The sequence below is a fragment of the Puma concolor genome, chromosome A1, assembly GCF_028749965.1.
Source record: "Puma concolor isolate L17-30 chromosome A1, mPumCon1.1.hap2, whole genome shotgun sequence".
NCBI classification, from domain to species: domain Eukaryota; kingdom Metazoa; phylum Chordata; class Mammalia; order Carnivora; family Felidae; genus Puma; species Puma concolor.
Window position 1 is genome coordinate 49054318 of NC_141667.1, and position 26909 is coordinate 49081226.

General features: G+C 38.8%; 1 protein-coding gene across 5 annotated transcripts in view; it reads left to right on the plus strand.

The window, feature by feature from the left end:
• The window catches only part of SGCD (sarcoglycan delta), a 942805-nt gene that overhangs the window by 831504 nt on the left and 84392 nt on the right, over positions 1-26909 (plus strand). For all 5 annotated transcript variants that reach the window (XM_086701802.1, XM_086701859.1, XM_086701932.1 and 2 more), the window contains one exon: positions 7130-7202. In XM_086701802.1, coding sequence (XP_086557928.1) covers positions 7130-7202 — 73 coding nt within the window. The remainder of the gene's footprint in view (positions 1-7129; positions 7203-26909) is intronic.

A 26909-nucleotide genomic window follows, 5' to 3' on the forward strand; every position in this document is an offset into this window, starting at 1 on the left:
TTCAAGCCCCGCATCAGGCTCTGGGCTGATGGCTCAGAGCCTGGAGCCTGTTTCCGATTCTGTGTCTCCCTCTCTCTCTGCTCCTCCCCCGTTCATGCTCTGTCTCTCTCTGTCCCAAAAATAAATAAACGTTGAAAAAAAAAAATTTAAAAAAAAACAAATACCAACAGAATTTCACTTTCTCAGGGAAACTTACCTGACAGACCAAGTTATGACCCCAAGTTGTATTTCAAAGACATTCTTTTATTTTCCTTTCAAGTCTTTATCACTATTTGTAACTATTAGATATTTTTATTTGAAAATAGCATTCAGGGGTGCCTGGGCGGCTCAGTCGGTTAAGCATCCAACTCTAGATTTCAGCTCAGGTTGTGATCTCACAGATTGCGGGTATGAGCCCCACATAGGGCTCCACACTACCAGTGTGGAGCCTGCTTGGGATTCTCTGTCTCTCTCCCTCTCTCTCTTCCCATCCCCAGTCCACATGATCACTCTCTCTCAAAGTAAATAAATAAACTTAAAAATAAATAAATAAACTAATAGCACACACTACTGGAATACACTGTGCCTTCCTATACTATGGACTCCATGTCTGTTTGGCTCACTTCTAGACCTTCCTGTTCAAAACATGCTGAATGTTGGGTTTTTCAAACCTACCAGCCTCCTTTTCTGGTCCCTTTCCTGGTCCATTGGGTTTATCCAGCCAGGTTATCTGGAGGATTGTAAAACAGCAGAGCTGGAAACAACCTTATAAATCATCTAACCTCCACCCCCATTTTGTATAACAAATGGGGAAATAAGACTAGAAAACAAATTGCCAAAGGCCACGTAATAAACTAACTCATAGAAGAGCAGCACTAAAAATCAGGTCTTTGGTTTGTCGGTTCTCTGATATTTCAGGAGATCAAATCATTCCTTCTCCCATTTTTCTTATCACCATTTTTTAGATTGAAATCTGTTGTCGATTTTATAACCTAATATTGGTATAAAAATATATCCTTTTCAAGTAAAATACGGTTCTTGTTTAGGGTTATCATTCAGGTTATATCTACCAAAGCAACACGGATTAGAACACTTAAAATGTTTTGACTTCAAACAATGGTGATTAGATATTTTAACTCGGCATTTTGACTATTTTGGCCCCATGATTCAAGCCCAAAGATGAGTTTTAGTCTATGTTCATTAATACAAAAGCGTTAATCATAATTGTGCCAATCTTAATGCATGCACATCAAGAAAGAATTACCAGAGCAAACTCCATTAAGCCAGCTTAACTCCTTAATCAATGTTCTAAACAGCACACTTAAACCATTTCTGACCTTTTTGAAAGTTTTCCTTGAAATTACTGTCTGAAAGATCAGTTCTTCGTGTACAACAAAAATTTGATTCATCATCCAATTTTTCTGGCTCCTATTATTATAACATCTAGTATAGTATTTCTTCCTTTGTGTCTAATGCTTCTCTCAAGTCCAATTTTCTTGTAGCATATTTTGCAGATGTGAATCTGCCTTTCAGGATTTGGTTCATGGCTTTCTTTAACATATGCAGGTTTAGGCACTTTAGTGTTTTTTATTTTTTACAAAATTGAATTTTCCCCAATTTTTTTGGAGTTTAAAGACTTATGAACCAGGGTTTTGTTTTTGCAGTTAGCTTCCTCTATAATAAATTTTTCCATCTACTGTTTTATCTCTTATGAAATTTATTTTCTAGCGAGCAGTTCTGCCAGTTAAATGCAGTTTGAAATTGGACAAAAGTCTGTTTGCTATTATTTGATTCCTCCTTAAACACAGAAAAGTTTTAGCATTTTTTCTTTTGATATTTCAAGGTTTCTTTCTTTCTTTTTTTTTTTTTTTTTTTTTTTTCCTGGTAGGGAATGGAGGTGGCCCAAGACAATCATCTGTTTAAATTGTTACCTGATGAAATATTTGATTTGAGGGGAAAACAATTTAGCTCTGACACTTCTTATCCCATCCCTTATTTTACAGCTGGGGAAATCAATGGTCAGAGAGGTCTTCTGATTTGCATAGGATCACAGAGATAGAACTGGATTTCAGGTCTCTTGACATCTGGGACACTTTGAGGGGAAAGCCTCCGAAGTTGAGTATGCTTTCCCGAGAGGAGAAGCTGGCTTTTTGTTACTATGGCAATGGAGGGGATTTGAGATTTTTTGACAAGTTTACCCCCTACCTGTACTGCAAGGAAAAAAGAACCACTGAGCTAATCTTTATGGTGATTCAAAACACTTTAGATAGATCCTGTCACATGCTTTATAAGTTCCTAATTGATTGTGTGGAATTAAGTTATTGGGCAGAGAACCATCTAATGGAAACACATTGATGAAATCATTTTTGAGGGACATTAATGGAACTTAAAATAAAACTGAAATGGCTTTATGGATTTTTCACTCAAACTGTTTATGAACATTTATTGCCAGTAAATTATATTGTGTCAGAAGAGGGAATCAGTAGGTATGGCTTTAATAGAAACCTTTTTGAAATAATAAAATCGAGAATAATTTATTATCTAAGAACAGATAGGGGATGGGAGAATTCATCCTGATGGATGTTTGTCCACTCTGCAGCTTCTAAAAGAGTGAAGAATGGTGTTAAAAGCAGAAGCCTGATAGGACTTGGAAATAAATGGTGTTTTTGAAAAGTATTAATATCTCATCTCATTGTGCATGTGGATTGTTTTCAGAAGAGAGGTGAGGGGAGATTTAGCAAGTGTTACTTGAGGGTATAAACATTGGGATTTGTTCATATCTCATAAAAAGCTGAACAAGTAGAGAATGATTTAATATAATGAAAGAGACAGTCTAGAATAGTAGTCACAGACATTGGTTCCAGGGCCAAAAGATGAGAGTTCAGGTTCTGACACCTCCTTTTCACTGTGCAACCATAGGAAAATACCCTGACTTCCCTGAGTGTCAGATTCCACATCCGTAGCAACAGACATGCATAGTCCCTACCTCATAATAATGATCAAATTAAAACAATTTCCATAATTTCTAGTTTCTAGTATGTGCTTTAAAAATGTCACTTTTAAGAGTCATAGAGGACCTGGATAAGGGGAGGAAAAAATAGGTTTCATAAATATTTTAGTACTATAAGCAGTATCTTATTGACTATCATCTGCTGATTTCTATGTGCCAAAGATCTCGTTCAATCTTCCAAGACCCCTAGGAGATAAAGTTACCATTAATATCCTTTCTTTTCAGAGAAGAAAACTGAGCATCATAGAGATTGGGTTTCATGCCCAAGGACACTCAGATAATGAGAAATTCTGGTACATTCCCCTGAGAAGTCATATCTGTGAGTCTGTTTTCCAGAATGGATGGCACGTATGGGCCCCTGTGGCAAAGTGCATCAAAAACAAAATCAGAGGGCATCTGGTTGGATGGTGGGAGCAAAAGGAGCCTTAGTGAGTGTCTTGCCCTTCACTTTGATCCCACATCCAGAGCCCGTCAGCCACCCAGATCCTCTATGAGAGCCTAGACCCCTGGGTTTTGCTGTCTTGCCACCTTATGGGTGCCACATTCTCCTGGCATTCAGAAAACAAGACACTAGGGTATAGTGGCTAAAAGTAGGGCCTTGGTTCAGATGCCTGCATATGAATCTCAGCTCAGGCATTCACTAGTCATGTGACTGTGAGCCCCTGTTTTTTAGCCCCACTTGTCTTGTAGGACAATTAGTTTTCTTGGTCTGGGGAATAAACTACAGACCTTTGATCTCATTTTATTTTAAAGCAATATTTGTATTTAGCCCAAATAATATTCTCTTCTTAGCATAGCTCTTCTATTTTAAGAGGCACAGTTAAAAGGAGTTGGATTTTGGACATTCATTAAAAATGCAATGTGATACATGAGGAGTTTTATGACAGTAAATTAGTACTCCCATAGAAGTATTAGTACCAATTGGAAATAAGTAGTACCAAATTGGATGCCAGTAAGGCGTCCGGTGGAAGCCTAGGGAACCTAAAATTGAATCTGTCTGTATTCTTTGTGTGACCTTCGGAGACCATGGTTGTTCCACAAGCATATGGTGAGCACCCATAATGTATTAGATGACTTCATATAACCTTTTTTATCCCCCTTGGAATTTCTTTAAAAGGGTGGCAGAGCGAGGGGCCACTGGCTGTGGTACAGCACTTCCTTCCTGAGCTTAGTACAGCCAGATGTTAAGAAGTGGCAAATGAGGTTCGGTCAGTGTATCTGACAAATGGAGAAACAGACGCAGCACAAAGCTTGAATAAAATAAAGAAAATAGTGCATGCTTTTGAGGTTCATTTTAAGAAAATGGCATTCTTCATTTTTGGACAATTGAACTGAATAAATGTAGTATATATCCTTATATATGTATATATTTTGCATAGTCCTAAGAAGTAGGTATTCTTGGGCTTCAAGGGGCCTTATAAAATGATAGGAGGATACAGGAGATATCAGTGAAACACAAAGCCTCACAGCATTTTAATACCAGTTCAAATAATGAAGGTTGTCTATGAGCAGTACTAATTGCTGTATCGGTAAGTCAGACAATTAGGGTTGATTTTAAGGGAGGTAATGCTCTTTCTCATGCAGTTTTCATAGTTTTCTTAGTAGAGGAAGGGGAGATATGAGCTGGTACTAAAGAGTCGACACAGTGTATGTAAACAGAAATAACTTTCCTAGCCTTAATCAGGTGTGTAATTGTTCCTTTTAATCATTAAAAACAACAACAACAACAACAACAACAACAACAATAGGTTCCAGTGTCTCAGAACTAAGCATCTCTAAGGAATAGAAAGGGAAGGGATTTCAAGGGAAGCCCCTGTTAATTGCAGTAGTGACAGATGGGAATTGCTCAATAACAGGTTTGAGATGGTACTGAGAGGTGACTAAGGCCATGCTCTTGGGTCAGACACTTTAGAACCACATCCCAGTGTGTCACTCATTGTCCCGTGATTTCTCCTGGCCTATTTTACCTACTAGGCACCCTCTACAGTATCTTTCGTCTAGGCACTCTTCAAAGGATCACAAAAATCTTGGAGATGTGGATTGTATGCTCTGTAAAACAAAATTTAATACATGTGTAACAAAAGCCACATTATAGTCTATAATCCAACCCAATCTTATTCACTTATTGTGTTAGTCAGGATTCTTCAGAGAAACAGAGTCAATATGGATATACCTATGGGAAGAAAGTCATTATAAGAAACTGGTTCAAGTCATTATAGAAGCTAAGGAGTCCCACAATCTGCTGTCTATAAGATGGAGACCCAGGAAAGTTCATGACATAATTCAGAATGAGTCCCAAGGCTCACTGAGAACCAGTGCAGTCAATGGTGTAGATTCCAGTCTGGGTATTAAGGCCTGAGAACAAGGAGCACTGATGGCAGGAGAAGATTGATATCCCAATTCAAGCAGTTAGACAGGAAGAACCTAATTCTTCCTTCCTCCGCCATTTTGTTCTAGTCGGGCCCTCAACAGGATTGGCTGATGCTCACCCACACTGGGGAGGCCACACTGCTCTGCTAAGTCCTTTGATGCTACTCTCATCTAGAAACACCCTCACACCCAGAGGTTGTGTTTAGCTCAGTATCTGATTACCTCATGATCCAAGTCAAGCTGACACATAAAATGAACCACCACATTTATAAAGAACATAATAAAGTTTAAATCACTAGGGCAAAATAGTGTATGCATAATAAAACAACATGCTTAGGAAATTTACATCAAAAAATGTTGTATATAATTGAGACTGTGGGTACATTTTGATATATTTGAAAGGTGGTGGGTTGGTGTCTTGAAAGGCAAAAGTGTCTATGGGCAGAAAAAGATCTTTAATGTCCCCACACTAAACGTCTCTTTGCCTACTGCAACCGTTGGTAGGGTGGTTGCAGGCAATAAATGAGCTAGTACATATGATGTGTACATGATGGTATCTGGCTTGTAGTAGTCACTCAAAATGCTAGCTCAGATTAATAGTTATCATTTACCAGGATACTTTAGTGACCATCCATGATGTTAAAATTTGAGGCATTGTTTGCTGATTTTACTTGCAGTAGTCTTGCTTGTATCAAAAAGATTAAATATTTTTACAATTGCTACAAAAGTCAAGAAATCATTTCATTTTCCTAGACTTAGCTAAGATAAATCTGGATTTGTAATATCAGTGGTTAATGGAGGAATTCTAGACATCATAGCAATGCAAGAGGATTCTAGAAATTCACACATGCATACAAGGTATTATTCTGCCCCTTTTTGTGGCTTCAAAGAACTACACCAAAAAAATGTATAAAAATCAACACCTTTACTTCAAAGTGCAGGATACTGCCTAGCTAAGTTTAATTGAAAAACTAATATTCAGTGCAATTGTCCGTGATAAACTAAGGCGTAAATGAGTTGAAAAACACTTTGGGAGCAGACAAATCAGATAATCACCACCTCTATGGCTGGGAAGGTTCAGCTGGTGATAACAAGTTGTAAAGATAAAAGCTTGTAGAAAGGTCAAGAGCTAACTGTCTAGATTGGGTTGGGGATCAATGTTGAATAATACTCAAAGTGTGAAAGCACTGAACTTCAAATGATCTCTCACAGTGTTCTGTTTTGTTTAACTTTTCAAGATAATAGTGTAGAACTTTAGGGAAAAATGTTTTTGCTAGATTTTATTAGGTGAATAGTTTACAGTGTTATAGTGTTCTCCACCATCCACCCACTGCTGAGATGTTGTATGTGTTCTATGATTTGTGCCCCACACTGAAAGAAGAGGGCTTCAGCTGCTGTTTTTCAAAACATTTCCAGTTGGGTAACTATTAATAGTTGATGAGAGACAAGAGTTAGACTGTGCCATTTCTAGGCTTTTTTTTTTTTTTTTTTAATGTTAACATTGTATTTGCCTCATGGCCTCACTCTGATCTCAGCAAGAACACTTTCAAAAGAAGCTCCTTGTTTTTTCACAGGCTGTTTGCATGATTTGATTCAGTCCCCCCCCCCCCCCCCCCTCACTAAAGGTAGGAAGCTAAAGCCAATGGCAAAATGTGTGCTTTGGGCTGTGTGAAGGATTCACTACATTTAGCTCCACTCATTGTGCTGATCGTGTCCCCAGGTGACATGCAAAGTCTCCAACCTCTGTTTGCTTTTTTCTTTTGTTTACAGGAGCGGAGGGCACAGTGTTCCCTAAATCTATAGAGACACCTAATGTCAGGGCAGACCCCTTCAAGGAACTAAGGTAAATTTCTGACTATGCTTTGCATTGATTAGTGGCTGTTTCCTTTGTCTGAGCAACTGGCTGATGATCCATTTTGACTATAAGGAATGTAACAGCATCACAACATGAATATAAACTGGGAGAGATTAGAAAGGACAAGAAGATAAGCTACAGCCAAGGGAAAATTTTCTCTGAGAACTTAAGAAGATTGAGGGTTTGGAGGAAGAGGTTGCCAGCCTTGTAATTAGGAGATGCAGGATTCATTCATTTGCGCTGCCTGTTTCCTACTGTATTTTGTGGGACCAAAAAACCTAACCAGTTACAGCACTAGTCAGTAATTGGTGCTGATCAGCCCAAAGAAAAGTGGTATCTGAAAGAAACTGGACTCAAATACGATACAGATTTTTATTTGTATGTAATAATGTCTCCATTACTTGGAGTGTTATGGTACTAGAACTACTTTCTGTGGATATTCCTTGTACTGGTGTTAATCTTCAAATATCTATAATTGTGCCGCCTTTAGCAGAAAAAGACTCTGAGATCCTGTATATTTACCACCAACAACTAAGGAAACAAAAAAGAACAATAGATATACCTGTAGATAAACAGACAAACAGAGATAGATATAACCTAAAAACCATTACAGCCACCAAAGGACCATCCCTGGCTCCAAAAAGGAACCCATAAAAAGTGGAATGTTGACACAAATATAACTATAATTTTTACCATATACTTATGATATAGGCAGGCTGGGACCCAGAGGGGTCTCCCGCAGGACCAGTAAAAGGGTCCTGGGCTTCATGCAGGAAGAAATCAAATATAATCTGGAGAAAGTGAAAGCAGAATTTATTGAATAGCATGAGTGACAGACAGAAAATAGCAGATGGAGTGTCTGGGAGACTCAGAAAGGAAAGGAGAATGAGTTTCAGCATCGCTTGGGATTAGGGTTTTATACGGGAAAGGGGTCTGAGGTATGTGTTTCTCCAGGAATCCAGGGTAGGGTCTGATCAACTGCAAGTGTTGGGTGACCAATAGCTGTTATTCCATAAATCACTGAAGGTAGGGGGTGTTGATGCCAGTGTAGGCCGTGGTTTGTTGGAAGATAATGTCCTGGAACATGTTTGGGTTTTGGCTCTTCTTAGATGTTATCAGATGTTTGGGACCTAAAACAAAATTCAGATTAACTTTCTTGCTTCCCCTTAGAAGTGGGAACATAGTTCCTTTGGCTTATTCAGAAATGAGGTCTAGTAGAAAAACAGCAGAGATGGAGCCTGTCTAAAATGGAGTCTCTTCTGCTTCCCTACCTCATTTACAGCCATGAAGAATTCAGGGAATGCTGGATTTCTTCATTTCTTTTAGTTCTTCTAGCATAAATCATCATAAATAATATTGAATATTTAATAGTAGACATCAAACATAAGCAAATGCGTTTGTATCACACAAGCCATATCTACTTTTTCAAGATGCAGCCCCGAGATCTATGTCTTGCTAAAACAGCAACAGCCATGTTGGCGTTTGGATTTCCCTGAACAGAAACACATTCTCAGTAAGTGGAGAATATATCTCCTCATTACAAAATGCCTAGCATTCTTGCAAAGCTTGTAAGGCTTTATGACTATAGGGAAATAAATTGGGCCAAAGGAAGAGGATAGTTGATGAAGAAAGAGAACATTTTCTTCTCCAAATCCCATATACCATGGGCTGTATTTTTAACATTATATGCTACATTGCAAGGTTTTATTTTTTCCTTGAATAGTTGCTTCCATCTCAGGCCTTCTTCCTGCCAGAAGTTACCTGACCGTCAGCTAGATTCTTTGTTTCATCTTAGGTACTAAAGCTGGAATCTTTTCAGCAAATCCACCCAAGGAAACCTGTATTTCAGGACTCTGAGAGCAAGCTCATTCTCTGAGAGTGCAGCGAATCCTCGTGTCTGTGATATAAGAGCTCTTTTTTGAGACAAGCTAATGTGTGACCTGTTTCCCTTTCTTTTCACAGACCTCTTGAGGAACAGGGTTATTTTTTAACACAACTGGTCAGTAATTAGTGCTGATCAGTCCAAAGAAAGGTGCTGTCTAGAAGAAGTTAACCTCTAAATATGACCCAGTAATTCCTCCCCTCCCCCATGGAACAAGTGCTCCATTACCTGGAAGGCATGGAAAATATGAGAGTCAAAAATTTAGGCTAACTTTTCTTTAAATAGAAAAATAAGGGCGCCTGAGTGGCTCAGTCAGTTAAGCATCCGACTTCAGCTCAGGTCATGATCCCACAGCTCCTCAGTTCGAACCCCGCGTTGGGCTCTGTGCTGGCGGCTCAGAGACTGGAGCCTGCTTCAGATTCTGTGTCTCCCTCTCTCTCTGCCCCTTCCCACTCATATTCTGTCTCTCTCTGTGTCTCAAAAATAAATAAATGCAAAAATAATTTTTTAATAGAAAAATAAATCTTACGTAGTTAAAAACAAACCCAGCCCACATCAAATAAAAAGACAAATTATCCAAGCATCAGCCCACTTTAGAGATCCATATTCTGAAAACTTTAGAGCACAGTAATTGCTCATATAAGGTTGTAGACTATGGTCCTCTGTTGACACCAATGGAAAACCCTGGGACCTTGCCTTAAAAAAATTAAATCTCCAAAATTTACAAGTGAATCTCCTGAGTCAAAGTGCAACAAAATAAGGACTTCTGCTCATTGCTACCTTTCCATTGTTTATTTTAAAGTTGTAAGCATATCCTACAGAAACAAGAAATAAAATTTTCTTGCAGGACACATAAAAAGACTTTCATATGTCATTCTACAACTGGAATGTAGAATGTTCGCCCCTATTCAAATTGTGTTGATGGTTGATAGCCTGAATGGAGTCAGGGCCTAGAATGTGATAATTAGCTCCTTCATCCTTATGATTTTTTTTTTTTTATTTTAATGGCACTTTGTAGGAGAATCTCTGACCAATTGAAAGATAATGAAACGTAGCTGATATATTAGCCCAGACCAGTGCTTCTGTGGATGTTTCACCTTTGTCATCTAATGGTACCACACTTTACTCTGTGCTATTGAACGGTATTGACCTTGGATATTGAGTAAATAGGTAATGAACTTGGTGACTAAGTCTTCTGGCCTCTGGCTTTACAGTTGGATCAGTTTTACTGATCCAGTGCATTTGTGCTGGGATGTCTTATCATCTTAGGAAAGTAGAATAACCTAAGGAAGATCCCTGGATTTGTGCCAGCAGACAGCACTGAGTGAGCTGTTCAGGTGAAGCAGAATTGGTCCACTCCTCAGGAGCAACACAACTGAGGGGAAGAATATCGAGCTGGGGGTCAGATACCTACAGCAAACACACTATATAGCCTTGAGCTAATCCTGGAGCCCTGATATCTATAAAAAGCCAGGTCTCTTCAGGCTCCAAACAGCTAATCCCCTTATATTATTTTACTTTTTATTATAAAGTAATTTTAGATTAACAGAATAGTTGCAGGGGACCTCAGTGGCTCAGTGGTTAAGCATTGGACTCTTGATTTTGGCTCAGGTCATGATCTTGTGGTTTGTAGATGGAGTCCCAAGTCAGATTCATTCATTCATTCTCTCTCTCTCTCTCTCTTTCTCTCTCTCTCTTTCTCTCTCTCTCTCTTTCTCTCTCTCTTTCTCTCTCTTTCTTTCTTTCTCTCTCTCTCTCCTTCTCTCTCTCTTTCTCTCTCACTCTCTCACTCTCTCTCTGCCTAAATAAATAAATAAACAAGTAAATAAACCTTTGCAAAAAAAAAAAAAAAAAGAAAGAAAAGAGTTGCAATATTCCTGCAGATTATCCTTCTATACCCTTTACCTGGTATTTCTGATGTTAACATCTTACATATCCACGGTATATTTATCAAAACTAAAAAATTAACATTGTAGCCCCATAAAATATCTTATTTTATGCAAGATTTGCTTAAAAATGTGCAATCACCTGAATGCATTACAGATCCAAAAAATATGTAAAGAAGAGTTTAACAGAAAAACTATTTGTTGATATGTGAATTAATGCATCTTTAAAACTCCCACTGTAGTTGTTAGAATGTTTTTAATGAGAGTTGTTGTTTTTTTTATTTTTGTTTATTTTAACTTGTTTTATTTTTTATTTTTTAAAATTTACATCCAAATGAGTTAGCATATAGTGCAACAATGATTTCAGGAGTAGATTCCTTAGTGCCCCTTACCCATTTAGCCCATCCCCCCTCCCACAACTCCTCCCATAACGCTCAGTTTGTTCTCCATATTTATGAGTCTCTTCTGTTTTGTACCCCCCCTTATTTTTATATTATTTTTGCTTCCCTTCCCTTATGTTCATCTGTTTTGCATCTTAAAGTCCTCATATGAGTGAAGTCATGATATTTGTCTCTCTAATTTCACTTAGCATCATACCTTCCAGTTCCATCCACGTAGTTGCAAATGGCAAGATTTCATTCTTTTTGATTGCTGAGTAATACTCCATTGTATGTATATATACCACATCTTCTTTTTCCATTCATCCATCGATGGACATTTGGGCTCTTTCCATACTTTGGTTATTGTTGAGAGTGCTGCTGTAAACATGGGGGTGCATGTGTCCTTTCGAAACAGCACACCTGTATCCTTTGGATAAATACCTAGTAGAGCAATTGCTGGGTCATAGGGTAGTTCTATTTTTAGTTTCTTGAGGAACCTCCATACTGTTTTCCAGAGTGGCTGCACCAGCTTGCATTCCCACCAACAGTGCAAAAGAGATCCTCTTTCTCCACATCCTTGCCAACATCTGTTGTTGCCTGAGTTGTTAATGTTAGTCATTCTGACAGGTGTAAGGTAGTATCTCATTGTGGTTTTGATTTGTATTTCCCTGATGATGAGTAGAGAGTTGTTTTTTTAAATAATGTTCTATACCCAGATTTTCTTTGCCTTACTTGTCAGTGGGAACTGAGTTAAAAAGACTACAGGTTATTTTTCCATACACTATCGTCTGAACTGAACAAGCAAAACTTAAATATCCATCCGTGTCCTTCACTTACCCCAAATATCAAATGTGGGAAAATAGCATCTATTTTAGAGACCTTGTCTGTTGGGATAACTTGTTTCCTCCAACATCAGTTTGGATTTTGAAGGTTTTTTTTGTTTGTTCTTTTATTGTTGTTTGCTTGTTAATGAGAGGCAGATGTTAGGCCTCCAGCACATCTTCCTAGAAGATCTCAATCCTCAGCTCAAAAAGTAGTAGCTTCCTCTGCTAGAGTTTCGGTTGACTGCTTTCTTTTTCAGAGTTACTATCGTTACTGTATTCACAGTGTTCACTTAAGATGTTTGTAAATAATCCAGAGCTGAGTTGAAAAATCACAAAAGAGGGTTGCTTCTCTCCAGACAAATAATGAGGGTTAGCAAGGTCTGAGCCCAATATCCAAGTTGGGTGGTTTGTTGACTTTGCCCCTGAAGGACAATTCTGAAATAATGACATGTTGCTCTAGATTCAAGACTCTACTGAAAAAAATCTACCAGTCACTATGCCTATCTCTTGAAATAAGGAAAACTAACTTGGAACAGAAACTGGATTTTAATAAATTCACGATCTGAAATTCATAATCTGACTATATTAAATGTTCACTTGTTCGTTATTTTTTTTCCTGGTGTCTGTATATAAAGACAATTGGAAAGTTCCCTGATCTCAGGCTGTGCATGATCTGAGACAGGAAATAGGCCATTTAGTTTTGCATATGTATTTTCTGTAAGAACAGAAGCTACCTGTGAATGCCTACCTTGCTCTAAGGATTCTTTTCAACTATGAAGCTCTCTGTAAGATTCTGATCCTACAGGAACAGGAAATAGACTGTGAGATCTTATTTCCCAGACATATGCCAGGGCAAATGTAAAACATAGGAGAAGGTTACCTAGACCACTAAACACATATAGCCAATTCTGTTCCTCTGGATATCACTAAAAGCTTGGAAGGGACCAAAAAACAGCAAGAAACCAAAAGATCTTTACAAAAGAATTTTTCATCAACTAATGTGCAGATGTGCTCTTACTCTACATACAGTTATGATAAGGGTGGTGACCTGATTTCCATTTCATCATAGGTCAGTCACTCTTGGCCAGTTGTTTTTTTTTTTTTTTTTTTTTTTTTGGACACTTACTAGGAGTCAAGGCATGTGCTAAATATTTGGAATAAAGAGATAAATGAGTGCTCAAATAATTTATAGTTAAGGAGAATAAGATAGACATGCAACCCAAATATAAGGTAGTATGATAAGTGATGGACTAGATATATGAACAAAGTCAGAGGACACACAGAGAATGACACAGAGAATTCTACCTGAGAGGGTTAGGTATGGGATATTTTAGTCACAAGATGAAAGAAAAAGCCAGTAAGTGGGCCTCAGAATTTAAAAAGCATGGTTCTCTAGGTCCACTTAATGTAAAGGCAAATAGGCCAATGTATTTCTGTAGCTCCCAAGAATATTACCGTGTCATTTCTAAAAATGAGGTGCTATAATTTCCTTATGACCATTGTGTTCTTTAATAAATTGTGAAGGCAATCTCAAATATGATCACAGAGGACTTTAAGGATTGTTACAAGTTTCAGAGTTTAGTACATAATTCAGAACTGTAAGAGTCATTACTATCAAACCCATTCTGCCTCTTCAAATAAACAAGGCATTTCTTTGCTACTGTGGTTTTTTTTCCCCACAACATTACCAGAGTTTTAATAATAAAGCAGAAAGATGCATCTGTTACTCCCAATATGCACTTGAGTATTCTGTAGGATCTTTTTTTAATGGATAGATACTAATCTAAACTCCTTTGGGAACGTTTGAGATTTAAAGTCTGTGTATATCATAGGAAAACAAGAATTAGACACTTCCAAATTGACAAAAAATGAATTTATTTCTTTAATTTTATTTTAAAACGGCTGTAGCCAACTAAATGTTTATTTGACTGGCAGCGGTTTATAAATGTAAGCCACTGGAACAGTCTGTTAAAGCATCAGAGTTCTATTAATTAGAGACTTACTTCTCCCTTCCCGTGTCCACCTCAAAAGTCAAAATAGCAAAAATACTGGATGGGTGGTCACATTTTTAATGATATGTGTAATATATATATATATTATATATATAATATATATTATATATACATGGATATATATCATTTTATACACATATGACATTTTTACATATATGCATATATACATATACACATACATATGTATTTTATATATATATATGCAGGTAGAGAGAGGAGGGAGAGGCTATGTATTATGCTTCTTATAGCTATGGGTGCATGGTATATGGGGGAATACCATTGTAAGAGAAATCCTTAAATGTTCTCCTTTTTAAACATTTTGCAGACATGTTCTCTAATTTTGTTTATCTTCCCTCTCCTCTAACTTCCAATTCTGTGTACTTAGACTAGGTTTTTTAGTTTTATTTTGCACATATGAAATTCACAATTGTCTGATCACAGATCATGAATACTGAAGTGATTCAAAGGAGAAATGAAAATGTACAATGGCCAGATAATGTCATAGATACAAGCCTTACAAAACAGAAGGATCATGACACAGTGTTCATGTTTGTCAAGAGTCATGCTTTTAAGGTATCCTGCATTGTGTTTGAGTTTGGCCCCAAATCCTATCTTCTTTGTGAACTTGGACAAGTCTCCTAAGCTATCCTCACCCAGTGCCTAGAACATGGGAAAAGCTCAGTGAACATTAATTCAACAAATATTAGCTACTGGGAGGAACAAGCAGCTCATTTTCATGGGGCTCCAGCCCTCAGACACGAGTCCCTAAAGTTTTAAATTTCATCAACCAGTAAAAAGTTTCTATGAAACCTGAGTGACTAATAATTCTTTTTCAATAAAGGACAAAACCAAAAAGCTTTTGTGTATCTACATCTATTGTTGACTAAGACATAGCCTTAGAATGAAAGCCCCATAAACTGCATGCATGTAATAATATTAGCATATAATTGCGGAGGCTCCATTTTCTCATTTTGCCTAAGATGCTTGGGACTGTATCACAATTTTTCACCAACCTACAGTGCCCACCCAGAAAAAATGAACATCTGAAAGCCACAGGCAAGAGCTTAAAGAAGTCCACTTTAAGGTTGCAAACCTGTTTGAAAACCCAAAGTAATACATCTTGTCCATCTTTCAAGACCATGTATGTCCCTTTTCTCCCTCCTTCCCTTCTTCCTGCATTCCAGAATCCTATCATTCCCCCCCCCCTTTTTTTCATTAATACCAAAACAGAGTTTGGATTTATCTACCTATTTATTTTGTTCCCTTACCCCAACCTTTTCTCTAGGTGATCTTTTCACCATGGTTCTCTAAGTATATAGGAGAAACAAAGGGGTAAAGGTAAAGGGATCCTGCCATATTTGAGGTTTTTCCATCTTTCCCTTTGCCATATTTATCTAAGGCTTTTTTGTTTTACAAATATGATAGAGATTATATTTTAAAGCTACCAAACCTTTGTGATCTGCCGACATCTCCTCTGTACAGTATAATTCTACCATTGGAGGCCAAGGAAGGATAAATGGAAGATAACATCATGGGGGAAACGGAGTCTATGGCATAGAGGAATTCCCACTCAGGAAGAGGAAATGGAAAATCCATCTTTTCTGATCTCTGGTGAAGTGTAGTAAGAAGATAGGAAATGTAGGGAAAGCAAGTGGTAAAATATACTACAGCCTGTTGACCTTTGTTCTCTGATTCATGGAAAGGGGAAACCAATTAGATTTCAAGGAAAGTCAGAAGCAGAGGGTCATTGTGCATTTTCATTTGGGACTCTAGGAGGAAACCAGCTTATAGAGCTGGTTGGTCTCACAACCCTCTGGATTGTCATGTGGCTAGAGAGGAAGAGGGGACTTGGGTCAGCACTCTCAAATCTCCTTCAGCTCCTGGGGGTTGGGAATGCCAGGGCAGGTGGGAATCCACATGGTATCCTGTTGAGCCCGGCAGATTGATGACTGATGGGGCAGACTAGTGGGCTCCTGGGCAGCTTCCCTGCAGTGGGTCTGTGGGCTCCAAAGCAGACAGTCCGATTTGGTAGTACAGTGGAAAACCTACCCAGGCCTCAGGGCCTGCAAACACCATTCAGACTTCACTCAGCGAGCATTAAATGAGCCCAGTGAGCAGTAACCAGAATTCACCCTGTGAGGACTTAAGTGTGGGCTGCTAGGCTGATGTCAATCAGGACAACATCTTATGGAATCTGAACTGTCTTTGTTCCTGTTACCACAAGGTCACATAAGCCCCATCCTCCCCATATCCATTATGATATAAAGTGGGAGAAGAAAATTGAAAGATTAATTATTTATCCTAATGGGAAACAATACTTTTTAATCACAGAGAAGATGCCACAAGAAGTGTAATTTTTTTTCTAACAATCCATAAGCATAAATTTGAGAGAACAATTAAGTCAAGTAAGAACAACAAAGAAATGCCATTTGCTATCACTGATGAACACAATTTGTAAATTGGGCAGCCTGCAATACAAGGTATTGTGTCAGTCACAATATCTGAGCTGACCATCAGGCTTCAGAAGCCATGAGTCTTCCCCTGTGTGTCTTGTAGGGAACACCGGGTATGATCAAAAGGAAAAAAAAAAAAAAATGCTTTCAGAATCCATCACCAGGCACCTGCTATTAGTGATTTAGTTTCTCTGTAAGTCTTGAACTGGCATTGATTGACACTCATACTCCCCAAAACGCTCCTAGATTTATAATCTCTTAAACCAACAAAATACTGGAGGAAATGCCTTAATAACTAAAACATTTACATGCGTCTCTCAAAATGATTACTCGACTATCTCTGACAGCTAAAGCCATCAACCATGTGAAATGAGGCACCTTAGTACCTATGTGGTTGTCCCTTAATGGCTGGCCCATTTTCATCTGAACCCAAGAAAGGCAATGTGACACATGATTACCATTATCCAGGACAAGTGGCTTTTACTTAAGAATTAAAATTATATCTTTTAAATTAATTTTTAATGTAAGAGTTCAAAATGTGAAAAAATTACTCAGAAGATTAACTCATGATGGGGGGGTGCGGTTTGAAATGGCACTTTCGTCCATGTTGTCAAGGCAGGTATGAGATCCTAAATTAAGTGCTAACCTCTCAGCCTTTTAGAACAGAATGGGCATGAGTGTAGGTTTGCCAAAATTCCTGAGTTGGGACTACCTTCTGCCTCAAAAGGAGCATTGTGACTTTATTATTGTTTTTATCTTGATTAAAATGTCAGCAGCTGCCATTTATTATGTAAAGTGTGTGGGGTAGATTGTTCTATTATTCTTGAAAAACACACAATTGCTTTGTGATTCTCCGTTTTTTTTCCCCCTCAGTAGGATGGCTCTGCTGGGTGCATAGACAGAAAATCTTGCTTAATTACACCCTTCATGATTTTGGCTCAAAGCCAGCCTTGTTTTATTCCAATTATAACCTTTTCAAAACAAAGAGTAATGGGAGTTGAAAGGAACAAGCTGACAACAGTTTTTTACCTGAAATAAGTTGAGAACTAGAAGTGAATCATAAAAAGAAAAAAAAAATCAGCCAATGGATGTCATGTTGTTTCTTACTCCAGAATTTTCCATGGATTGTTAGAATATAATATAAATGAGATCAAGACCATCCGATCTCAGAGAGAATTCTATAAACTCACTGGATTTCCTGGCCAGGGACTATGTGCCAACTTGGGTCAAATGTCAATCCCTTGTTTGCTATCCTTTGGTGGCTCCCACTGACTTGAAGATAAAATTTCAAAACCAGAGTACTCACAAGTAACCTTCAAGTAGTTGATCTGGCCTTGGGTGATGTCCTGGCTTCTTGTCTCTGATCACCCTTAGCCCCCTTCCAATCTTTTCTTTTTTTTTTTTTTTTTTTTTTTTTTAACAATTTGTTGTCACGTTAGCTAGCACACAGTGTGCTCTTGGCTTCAGGGGTAGATTCCCATGATTCATCATTTACATACAACATCCATTGCTCATCCCAACAAGTGCCCTCCTCAATGCCCACCACCCATTTTCCCCACTCCCCCCAACCCCACCCCCATCAGCTTGTTCTCTGTATTTAAGAGTCTCTTATGGTTTGCCTCCCTCTGTGTGTAACTTATCTTTCCTTCCCTTCCCCTATGGTCTTCTGTTAAATTTCTCAAATTCCACATTTTGTTTCTCCCTCTGTTCTCCTCCTCTCCATTGTCTGTTCCTCCCACTGAACTTTTAATTCCTGAGCTCACATTTCAGTTTCTAAACATATTTTACTCTATAGCTGTTCCCTTCTGTAGCACCCTGTATTAATTTTGCAGGTGTATTATCGTCTCTTTATTCTTTGATGATATTAGTGATCATTTCAAATTTCTCCCGTTCTTACTTTTTAAAATTATGTTTCAGGTCACTGGCTTTTTGATTGGGACTTTTTCAAACGGCTGGTGATTCTCAGATGTCTGTTTATGTTTTAGCATGAAGCACTAAGAATCTTTTGGGAAGTTTTGTGTGCATGAATGGAGCTTGTTGGATGTTGGGCTTCGAAGTAAGTAGCATGGTCAGGCTGGGATTTTTAGGTGGGTGACTCCAAATATGAGACTCTATATGCCTTTTTTCTCTTGGGCTGGTCAGTTTCCCCAGGTCACTGATTAGTGTCCTAATTCCTTGCTGGGAATGAAGCTGGTGTTCAGGTGGAGCCTACAAGGTGTCATTCTTCAACATGTAGATTTTCACTTAATTCCCTGTTTTCAGTATAGCACTGCCTTAGCTGTCCTTGTCTCACAGAATTCAAGTCTTCCATAGTGAGTGTCCTAGTCCATTTGGACTGCTATAATAGAATATCATAGACTGGATAGCTTATAAACAACAAATATATTTTTTAGAGTTCTGGAGGCTGGGAAATCCAAGATCAAGGTGCTGGCATGTTCCTGCTGAGGGCTTGCTTCCTGGTACATAGACAGCCATCTTCTTGCTGTGTGCTCATATGGCAGAAGTGGCTAGGGAGCTCTGGGGTCTCTAAGGGCACTAATCTCATTTGTGACGGCTTCCCCTAATCACCTCCCTAGAGCCTCACTTCCTGTAACCATCACATTGAGGATTAGTGTTTCACCATGTGAATTTGGCAGGAAGTGCGGTGGGGGGCACAAACATTTAGTCCATAATGGTAAAGGTGGCCTGGTCCCCTGGGTATGTACAGTGGAGAGACATCTAGTCTGAGAGTTTCCCATGGAGACCTCAACCAGCCTTCCTGAATACAGTCCCACCAGACTGTCAGTCACAGTGATGCCGGCATGTTTCCATGCCTGCGCCTTGCAGGGATTACACAGTTTGAATTTACTTTTGGCTAGGTCTTCCCCAAACCCACAGGCTCTTAGCTTTCAGTTTTCTGTCATCTGCTAGTGACGTCACCTCTGTTTGCTTTTCAACTTCCAAAACTTGATCAATACCTTTCTTCTACCCGTGCTGCTTCTCTTTTCATTGTGGGTGTGTGCCTTTTTTTTTTTTGGGGGGGGGGTCATTTTACAGTTATCTCCAGTCATTGCATTGGCATTTCAGAAGGAACAGAGGTAGACCTTTGTTGAGCTCAGTCAGAACTCCATGTGACTTCAGCACTTGTACCTTCTCTTTGTTTCCTCTGCCTTGGCACCTTGGTGCCTTCCCTTAGAGTTTTGTTATTCCCTTGCCTTGAAACATTCTTCTGTACTCTCTGCCTGCATAATCATGTTTCAACTCTCAGCTTAAATCGCACTTCCTAAGGAAACCCTTTGGGGCACACCCCTGGCTCATATGACCTGCCTGTTACAGACACACAAAAGCCCTACATTTCTTCCTTGTTGGATTCACTGGCTGAGATGTCTTCCATGTTTGCCATTGCCCACACTCACAAAGGGGTTTAGGTTAGATGGATCATTACAAATGTATCCTCTCCAAAAGTATGTGCTCATCCAGCACAAACATGAGTAGTTGCCTCCTTCACATTTGTTTGTAAAGGAGAGCCCATCAAAGTCTCCTGGATTTTGTCTAAGCACTTATTATCCCATGCTTTTGTTTCTTCTGTCCACATGAAGTCATTTCCAAAAGAGAATAATTCAGTCTTCTTTCTCTTACAAGCAGTGTCAAAACTTTTGATTCTGTTTTCACCCTGGTTGTAGAGTCGTCACACTCCAGCAGAGCCATGCTTAACTGGAAGCCTCTGGCCTGTAGTTTCTCTCCATTTTTTCAACCATGGTTATTATTGTTCCTAGAGGAATGCGAAGTCCCCTTTTGCCCAGTTTTGCATGTCATTGTCCCTTCCTATTCATAAAGGGAAATGAGTTTCCAGGTCTTTGAGATTTTTTTTTTCCAAAAAATAAAACCTGAGTCATTAATGATTATTTTCCTTGCCTGACATCTGAGCTCAGGCATACTCACTCCAGAATAACAGCACAGAGCCATTTGAATCCTGTGACTGTACAGGCACCATACTCCTAACCTTGAATAGAACACCGATGCTAATAAATTCCAGGGCTTAAAAATGTGAATTATAGTCATTTCACACTTCGTGGCAGCTTCATGCTTAAGAAATAGCTTCAAACTTAATTATAATGCTTGTCCCTTCATTAAGTGCAGATGACATTCCTCAGATAGATTTCTGCAATGACATCTGAGGGAAGGAGTTCAGAAACTTATTAGTTATTCATGATGGAGAATATTGACTGTGTACTGATTAAAGGAAAGTGTTGACACCCTTCTTAACATGATGCATCTGTCTGTTAGTTTATGGTTCTCCCTGTGGTCCTCATGGAAATCTCTTTGGGAAATGAAGAAAATACCCTTCAGCCTCTGAGTGCAAATATCTATGGAAAATGTGCTTGATATGTGGGATTAAAAAGGAGAGCAGGAGGCCTCGGGCCTCTGATTACCCACCCCCACAAATGACTGAGCTATGCTTTGAGGACCATTTGTGAGACACAACCATAATGAATTGGACACGTCCCCCTCTCCATGTTTGAGGAGCTATTACAATACATTCAGCACATTACTGACTGATTCTCAAGCTAGAAGTCAGTTCTTAAAGAAGGACGCATGGAGAGTTTTGCCTCCTGTCGTATACTAATACTGTATCTTGAGTCATGCAGTGACTAAGTCAAATGAACAAGTAAAGGCACAATGTTCCTCTCTCTGCACAATGTGTGATATTCTTACAAAAAGAGAATTTTGCTATTCTAATGATGTGGGATGTCTAAGGAGTGAGGGCAATAGAACCCAAAGTGAGGAATCCCAACATAAGGAAGCAGTTTCTAATGGTCTGCAGTGGTATATTATCTCCCTTGATACTCATGAGAGACTCAACATAAGCAGGGGGCCGCCAGACCAAGACTATTATAGAGATGTGTCATGCATCAAAAGATGGGAAGATTTTAACTAAATGACCTTTCAGATATGCTTTAACACCAACATTCTAAGACTCGGCCTTCAAAGTACTGCTCATGGATGTGATGTTACCAGGGACCTCTCATTACATTTAAATTCCTTTTAAAGGCTGCATTCAGTGAGCTAATCTTGACTGTAACCTTGAAGGACACAGTCTGTGACCAACATTGATTGATTCCTTTTTATTTTTGCTTGCACTATGAGTGTTTGGAGTACAATTCAAATTCTTCACATTCCTGTGGTGCTTTGTAAATTTCAAAGCATTTTTATAAATACTCCCTCAGAAACAACCTAAAGTAGGACAAGAGGGATTGGCTTCATCCCCTACGGTACCCATGAGGAGACTGAGGGGTTAATGTTTGGCATAAGAAAAATGTTACTTTCTCAGAGCTCAGTAAGATTTTGAGGTTTTAGTCTATGGGCAGAATCCCTCACACTGGCAGCAGTACAGAGTAAAGGTGAGGGGAAGATTCTAGAGCCTGACTACTAGACCCTAGATCCCCATGTTGTCCTTCACTGCTAGGATATGCCTCTGGATAAGGTTTTAAAACCTCTATGTCAGCTGCCTCATTTGTGACCAGGGGGACGAGAACAGCACCAATTCAGAAAGGCTTGTGAGAACCAAATAGCATGATTTATACGAACAACTTCACACATACCTAGAATGTAGGAACTCAGATGTTAGTTTTGAGGACTTTGTTGTTGAAGCAACAGACCATTACTCATTCTGGATTATGCCCACGGGACCTGTCCCAGTGATAGGGGTAATTTTGCTCTGTCATTTGCCTCCCATAGAAAATGGTCAGCAGTGGGTTCCTAGCCTATTTTATACAAGTCAATATAATCAAAACAACAATAAAACAAAGTGTAAGGCAATCAAAGTAACAAACATTAATAGTGAACTTTAACCCAGCTTTGGAAATTTTCTTAGAACAAAGCCATTTGCCATTTGTATTCACACATTAGAGAGGCAAACCTTGTCCTAAGGAAAGGGAATCTGAGAGGTTGCACTACACAGACAGGATGAAGTGGTTAAGTGTTGTGGTTATGCATGAAAAGCTGAATGTTTTAAGCACTCATACAGCAAATAGCTTTTGACCTTTTTCTGAATTTCGTCACAATATGGTGAGGATGGAGGTGGAAACATTGTTTAAAAAGGAAAAACAAATTAGCTCGTAAGTTTTAAAATGTTTTAAAATCCACTAACTCTAACACTGCCTTGACCAAAACACTGCCCCTCCTAGCTTCTTCAACCATTTCTAGAAAGGAGACAGAAGCTTAGACCAGCTTCCCTGGGGGACAAACCAGGTAGAAAATCCCAGAAATAAGAAGCCTCATCTGGGTACCTTTCATCCTGGTTGTCTACTGCCACCAGGAATCAATGGCTCTCTCATAAGCCCAGCAGGAGAATGAAATTACACATGAAATCCTAATGAGATTTCTTTTAACATTTTTCACATTGACTCTTTTGTACCTTCCTAGAGCTCACCCATTTATTCTCACATACCTTCATAAAGGTTTTGATCCTTCATTAAATTGCACCCTTATGAGTTACAGTGTTTTCTTCCCCCAAAGGCCAGAATGGGTACCTCTTTTTCACTTGGCTTACATGGATTTTTATCTAATAACCTTAGGTTGCCATCATTGAACACTTGCTTCTTGCCTGCAGCCTATTACCAGGCCAGATGAACCTGCAAGACAGAGTGAGTGCTGTGGTTTTGCCAATCAAATGAATTCTCTTTGGTAATAATAGTTAGATATCACCATGGTCATGAAAAGCAAACCTCAGCAGTATTTTTCAAAGGACTGGCATCACTTGACCAGACAATACTAATGAGGTCCCATGGATGAATAGCACATGGGTTGAAACAGTTTTCATGTACTCTCTGGGGTAGCACTTAAGACAGAGCCTGGGACCTCAGGATAAGCTAAGCAATGCTGATCCTTTGGTTCACCAACACTCCCATGTTCCAACGGAAAAACTTGATAAGATCTGGGGACACAGCCTATAAAGTAGGACAATGCGAAGCAGGCATAGAGCACCATTTGACAAGTTGAACCTGTTCAACAGTCTTTTTTTTTTTAAATTTATTGTCAAATTGGTTTCCATACAACACCCAGTGCTCATCCCAAAAGGTGCCCTCCTCAATACCCATCACCCACCCACCATCAGCCCTCAGTCTGTTCTCAGTTTTTAAGAGTTTCTTATGCTTTGGCTCTCTCCCACTCTAAGCTCTTTTTTTTTTTTTTCCTTCCCCTCCCCCATGGGTTTCTGTTAAGTTTCTCAGGATCCACATAAGAGTGAAATCATATGGTATCTGTCTTTCTCTGTATGGCTTATTTCACTTAGCATAACACTCTCCAGTTCCATCCACATTGCTACAAAGGGCCATATTTCATTCTTTCTCATTGCCATGTAGTACTCCATTGTGTATATAAACCACAATTTTTTTATCCATTCATCAGTTGATGGACAATTAAGCTCTTTCCATAATTTGGCTATTGTTGAAAGTGCTGCTATAAACATTGGGGTACAAGTGCCCCTATGCATCAGTACTCCTGTGTCCCTTGGGTAAATTCCTAGCAGTGCTACTGCTGGGTCATAGCGTAGGTCTATTTTTAATTTTTTGAGGAACCTCCACACTATTTTCCAGAGTGGCTGCACCAATCTGCATTCCCACCAACAATGCAAGAGAGTTCCCGTTTCTCCACATCCTCGCCAGCATCTATAGTCTCCTGATTTGTTCATTTTGGCCACTCTGACTGGCGTGAGGTGATATCTGAGTGTGGTTTTGATTTGTATTTCCCTGATGAGGAGTGACATTGAGCATCTTTTCATGTGCTTGTTGGCCATCTGGATGTCTTCTTTAGAGAAGTGTCTGTTCATGTTTTCTGCCCATTTCTTCACTGGATTATTTGTTTTTCGGGTGTGGAGTTTGGTGAGCTCTTTATAGATTTTGGATACTACCCCTTGGTCCGATATGTCATTTGCAAACATCTTTTCCCATTCCATTGGTTGCTTTTTAGTTTTGTTGGTTGTTTCCTTTGCTGTGCAGAAGCTTTTTATCTTCATGAGGTCCCATTAGTTCATTTTTGCTTTTAATTCCCTTGCCTTTGGGGATGTGTCAAGTAAGAAATTGCTATGACTGAGGTCAGAGAGGTCTTTTTCCTGCTTTCTCCTCTAGGGTTTTGATGGTCTCCTGTCTCACATTCAGGTCCTTTATCCATTTTGAGTGTATTTTTGTGAATGGTGTGAGAAAATGGTCTAGTTTCAACCTTCTGCATGTTGCTGTCCAGTTCTCCCAGCACCATTTGTTAAAGAGACTGTCTTTTTTCCATTGGATGTTCTTTCCTGCTTTGTCAAAGATTATCTGGCCATACGTTTGTGGGTCTAGTTCTGGGGTATATATTCTATTCCATTGGTCTCTGTGTCTGTTTTTGTGCCAATACCATGCTGTCTTGATGATTACAGCTTTGCAGTAGAGGATAAAGTCTGAGATTGTGATGCCTCCTGCTTTGATCTTCTTCTTCAAAATTACTTTGGCTATTCGGGGCCTTTTGTGGTTCCATATGAATTTTAGGATTGCTTGTTCTAGCTTCGAGAAGAATGCTGGTGCAATTTTGACTGGGATTGCATTGAATGTGTAGATAGCTTTGGGTAGTATTGACATTTTGACAATATTTATTCTTCCAATCCATGAGCACGGAATGTTTTTCCATTTCTTTATATCTTCTTCAATTTCCTTCATAAGCTGTCTATAAGTTTTCAGCATACGGATCTTTTACATCTTTGGTTAGATTTATCCCCAGGTATTTTATGCTTCTTGGTACAATTGTGAATGGGATCAGTTTCTGTATTTGTCTTTCTGTTACTTCATTATTAGTGTGTAAGAATGCAACAGATTTCTGTACATTGATTTTGTATCCTGCAACTTTCCTAAATTCACGTATCAGTTCTAGCAAACTTTTAGTGGAGTCTATAGGATTTTCCATGTATAATATCATGTCATCTGCAAAAAGTGAAAGCTTAACTTCATCTTTGCCAATTTTGATCCCTTTGATTTCCTTTTGTTGTCTGATTGCTGATGCTAGCACTTCCAACACTATGTTAAACAACAGTGGTGAGAGTGGACATCCCTGTCGTGTTCCTGATCTCAGGGAAAAAGCTCTCAGTTTTTCCCCATTGAGGATGATGTTAGCTGTGGGCTTTTCATAAATGGCTTTTATGATGTTTAAGTATGTTCCTTCTATCCCGACTTTCTCGAGGGTTCTTCTTAAGAAACATTGCTCAATTTTGTCAAATGCCTTTTCTGCATCAATTGACAGGATCATATGGTTCTTATCTTTTCTTTTATTAATGTGATGTATCACGTTGATTGATTTGCGAATGTTGAACCAGCCCTGCATCCCAGGAATGAATCCCACTTGATCATGGTGGATAATTCTTGTTATATGCTGTTGAATTTGATTTGCTAGTATCTTATTGAGAATTTTTGCATCCATATTCATCAGGGAGATTGGCCTGTAGTTTTCTTTTTTACTGGGTCTCTGTCCGGTTTAGGAATCAAAGTAATACTGGCTTCATAGAATGAGTCTGGAAGTTTTCCTTCCCTTTCTATTTTTTTGGAATAGCTTGAGAAGGATAGGTATTATCTCTGCTTTAAATGTCTGGTAGAACTCCCCAGAAAAGCCATCTCGTCCTGGACTCTTATTTGTTGGGAGATTTTTGATAACCAATTCAATTTCCTCGCTGATTATGGGTCTGTTCAAGCTTTCTATTTCCTCCTGATTGAGTTTTAGAAGTGTGTGCATGTTTACGAATTTGCCCATTTCTTCCAGGTTGTCCAGTTTGTTGGCATATAATTTTTCATAGGATTCCCTGATAATTGCTTGTATCTCTGAGGGATTGGTTGTAATAATTCCATTTTCATTCATGATTTTATCTATTTGGGTCATCTCCCTTTTCTTTTTGAGAAGCATGGCTAAAGGTTTATCAATTTTGTTTATTTTTTCAAAAAACCAACTCTTGGTTTCGTTGATCTGCTCTACAGTTTTTTCTTAGATTCTATATTGTTTATTTCTGCTCTGATCTTTATTATTTCTCTTCTTCTGCTGGTTTTAGGCTGTCTTTGATGTTCTGCTTCTATTTCCTTTAGGTGTGCTGTTAGATTTTGTATTTGGGATTTTTCTTGTTTCTTGAGATAGGCCTGGATTGCAATGTATTTTCCTCTCAGGACTGCCTTTGCTGCATCCCAAAGCATTTGGATTGTTGTATTTTCATTTTTGTTTTATTCCATATATTTTTAAATTTCTTCTCTAATTGCCTGGTTGACCT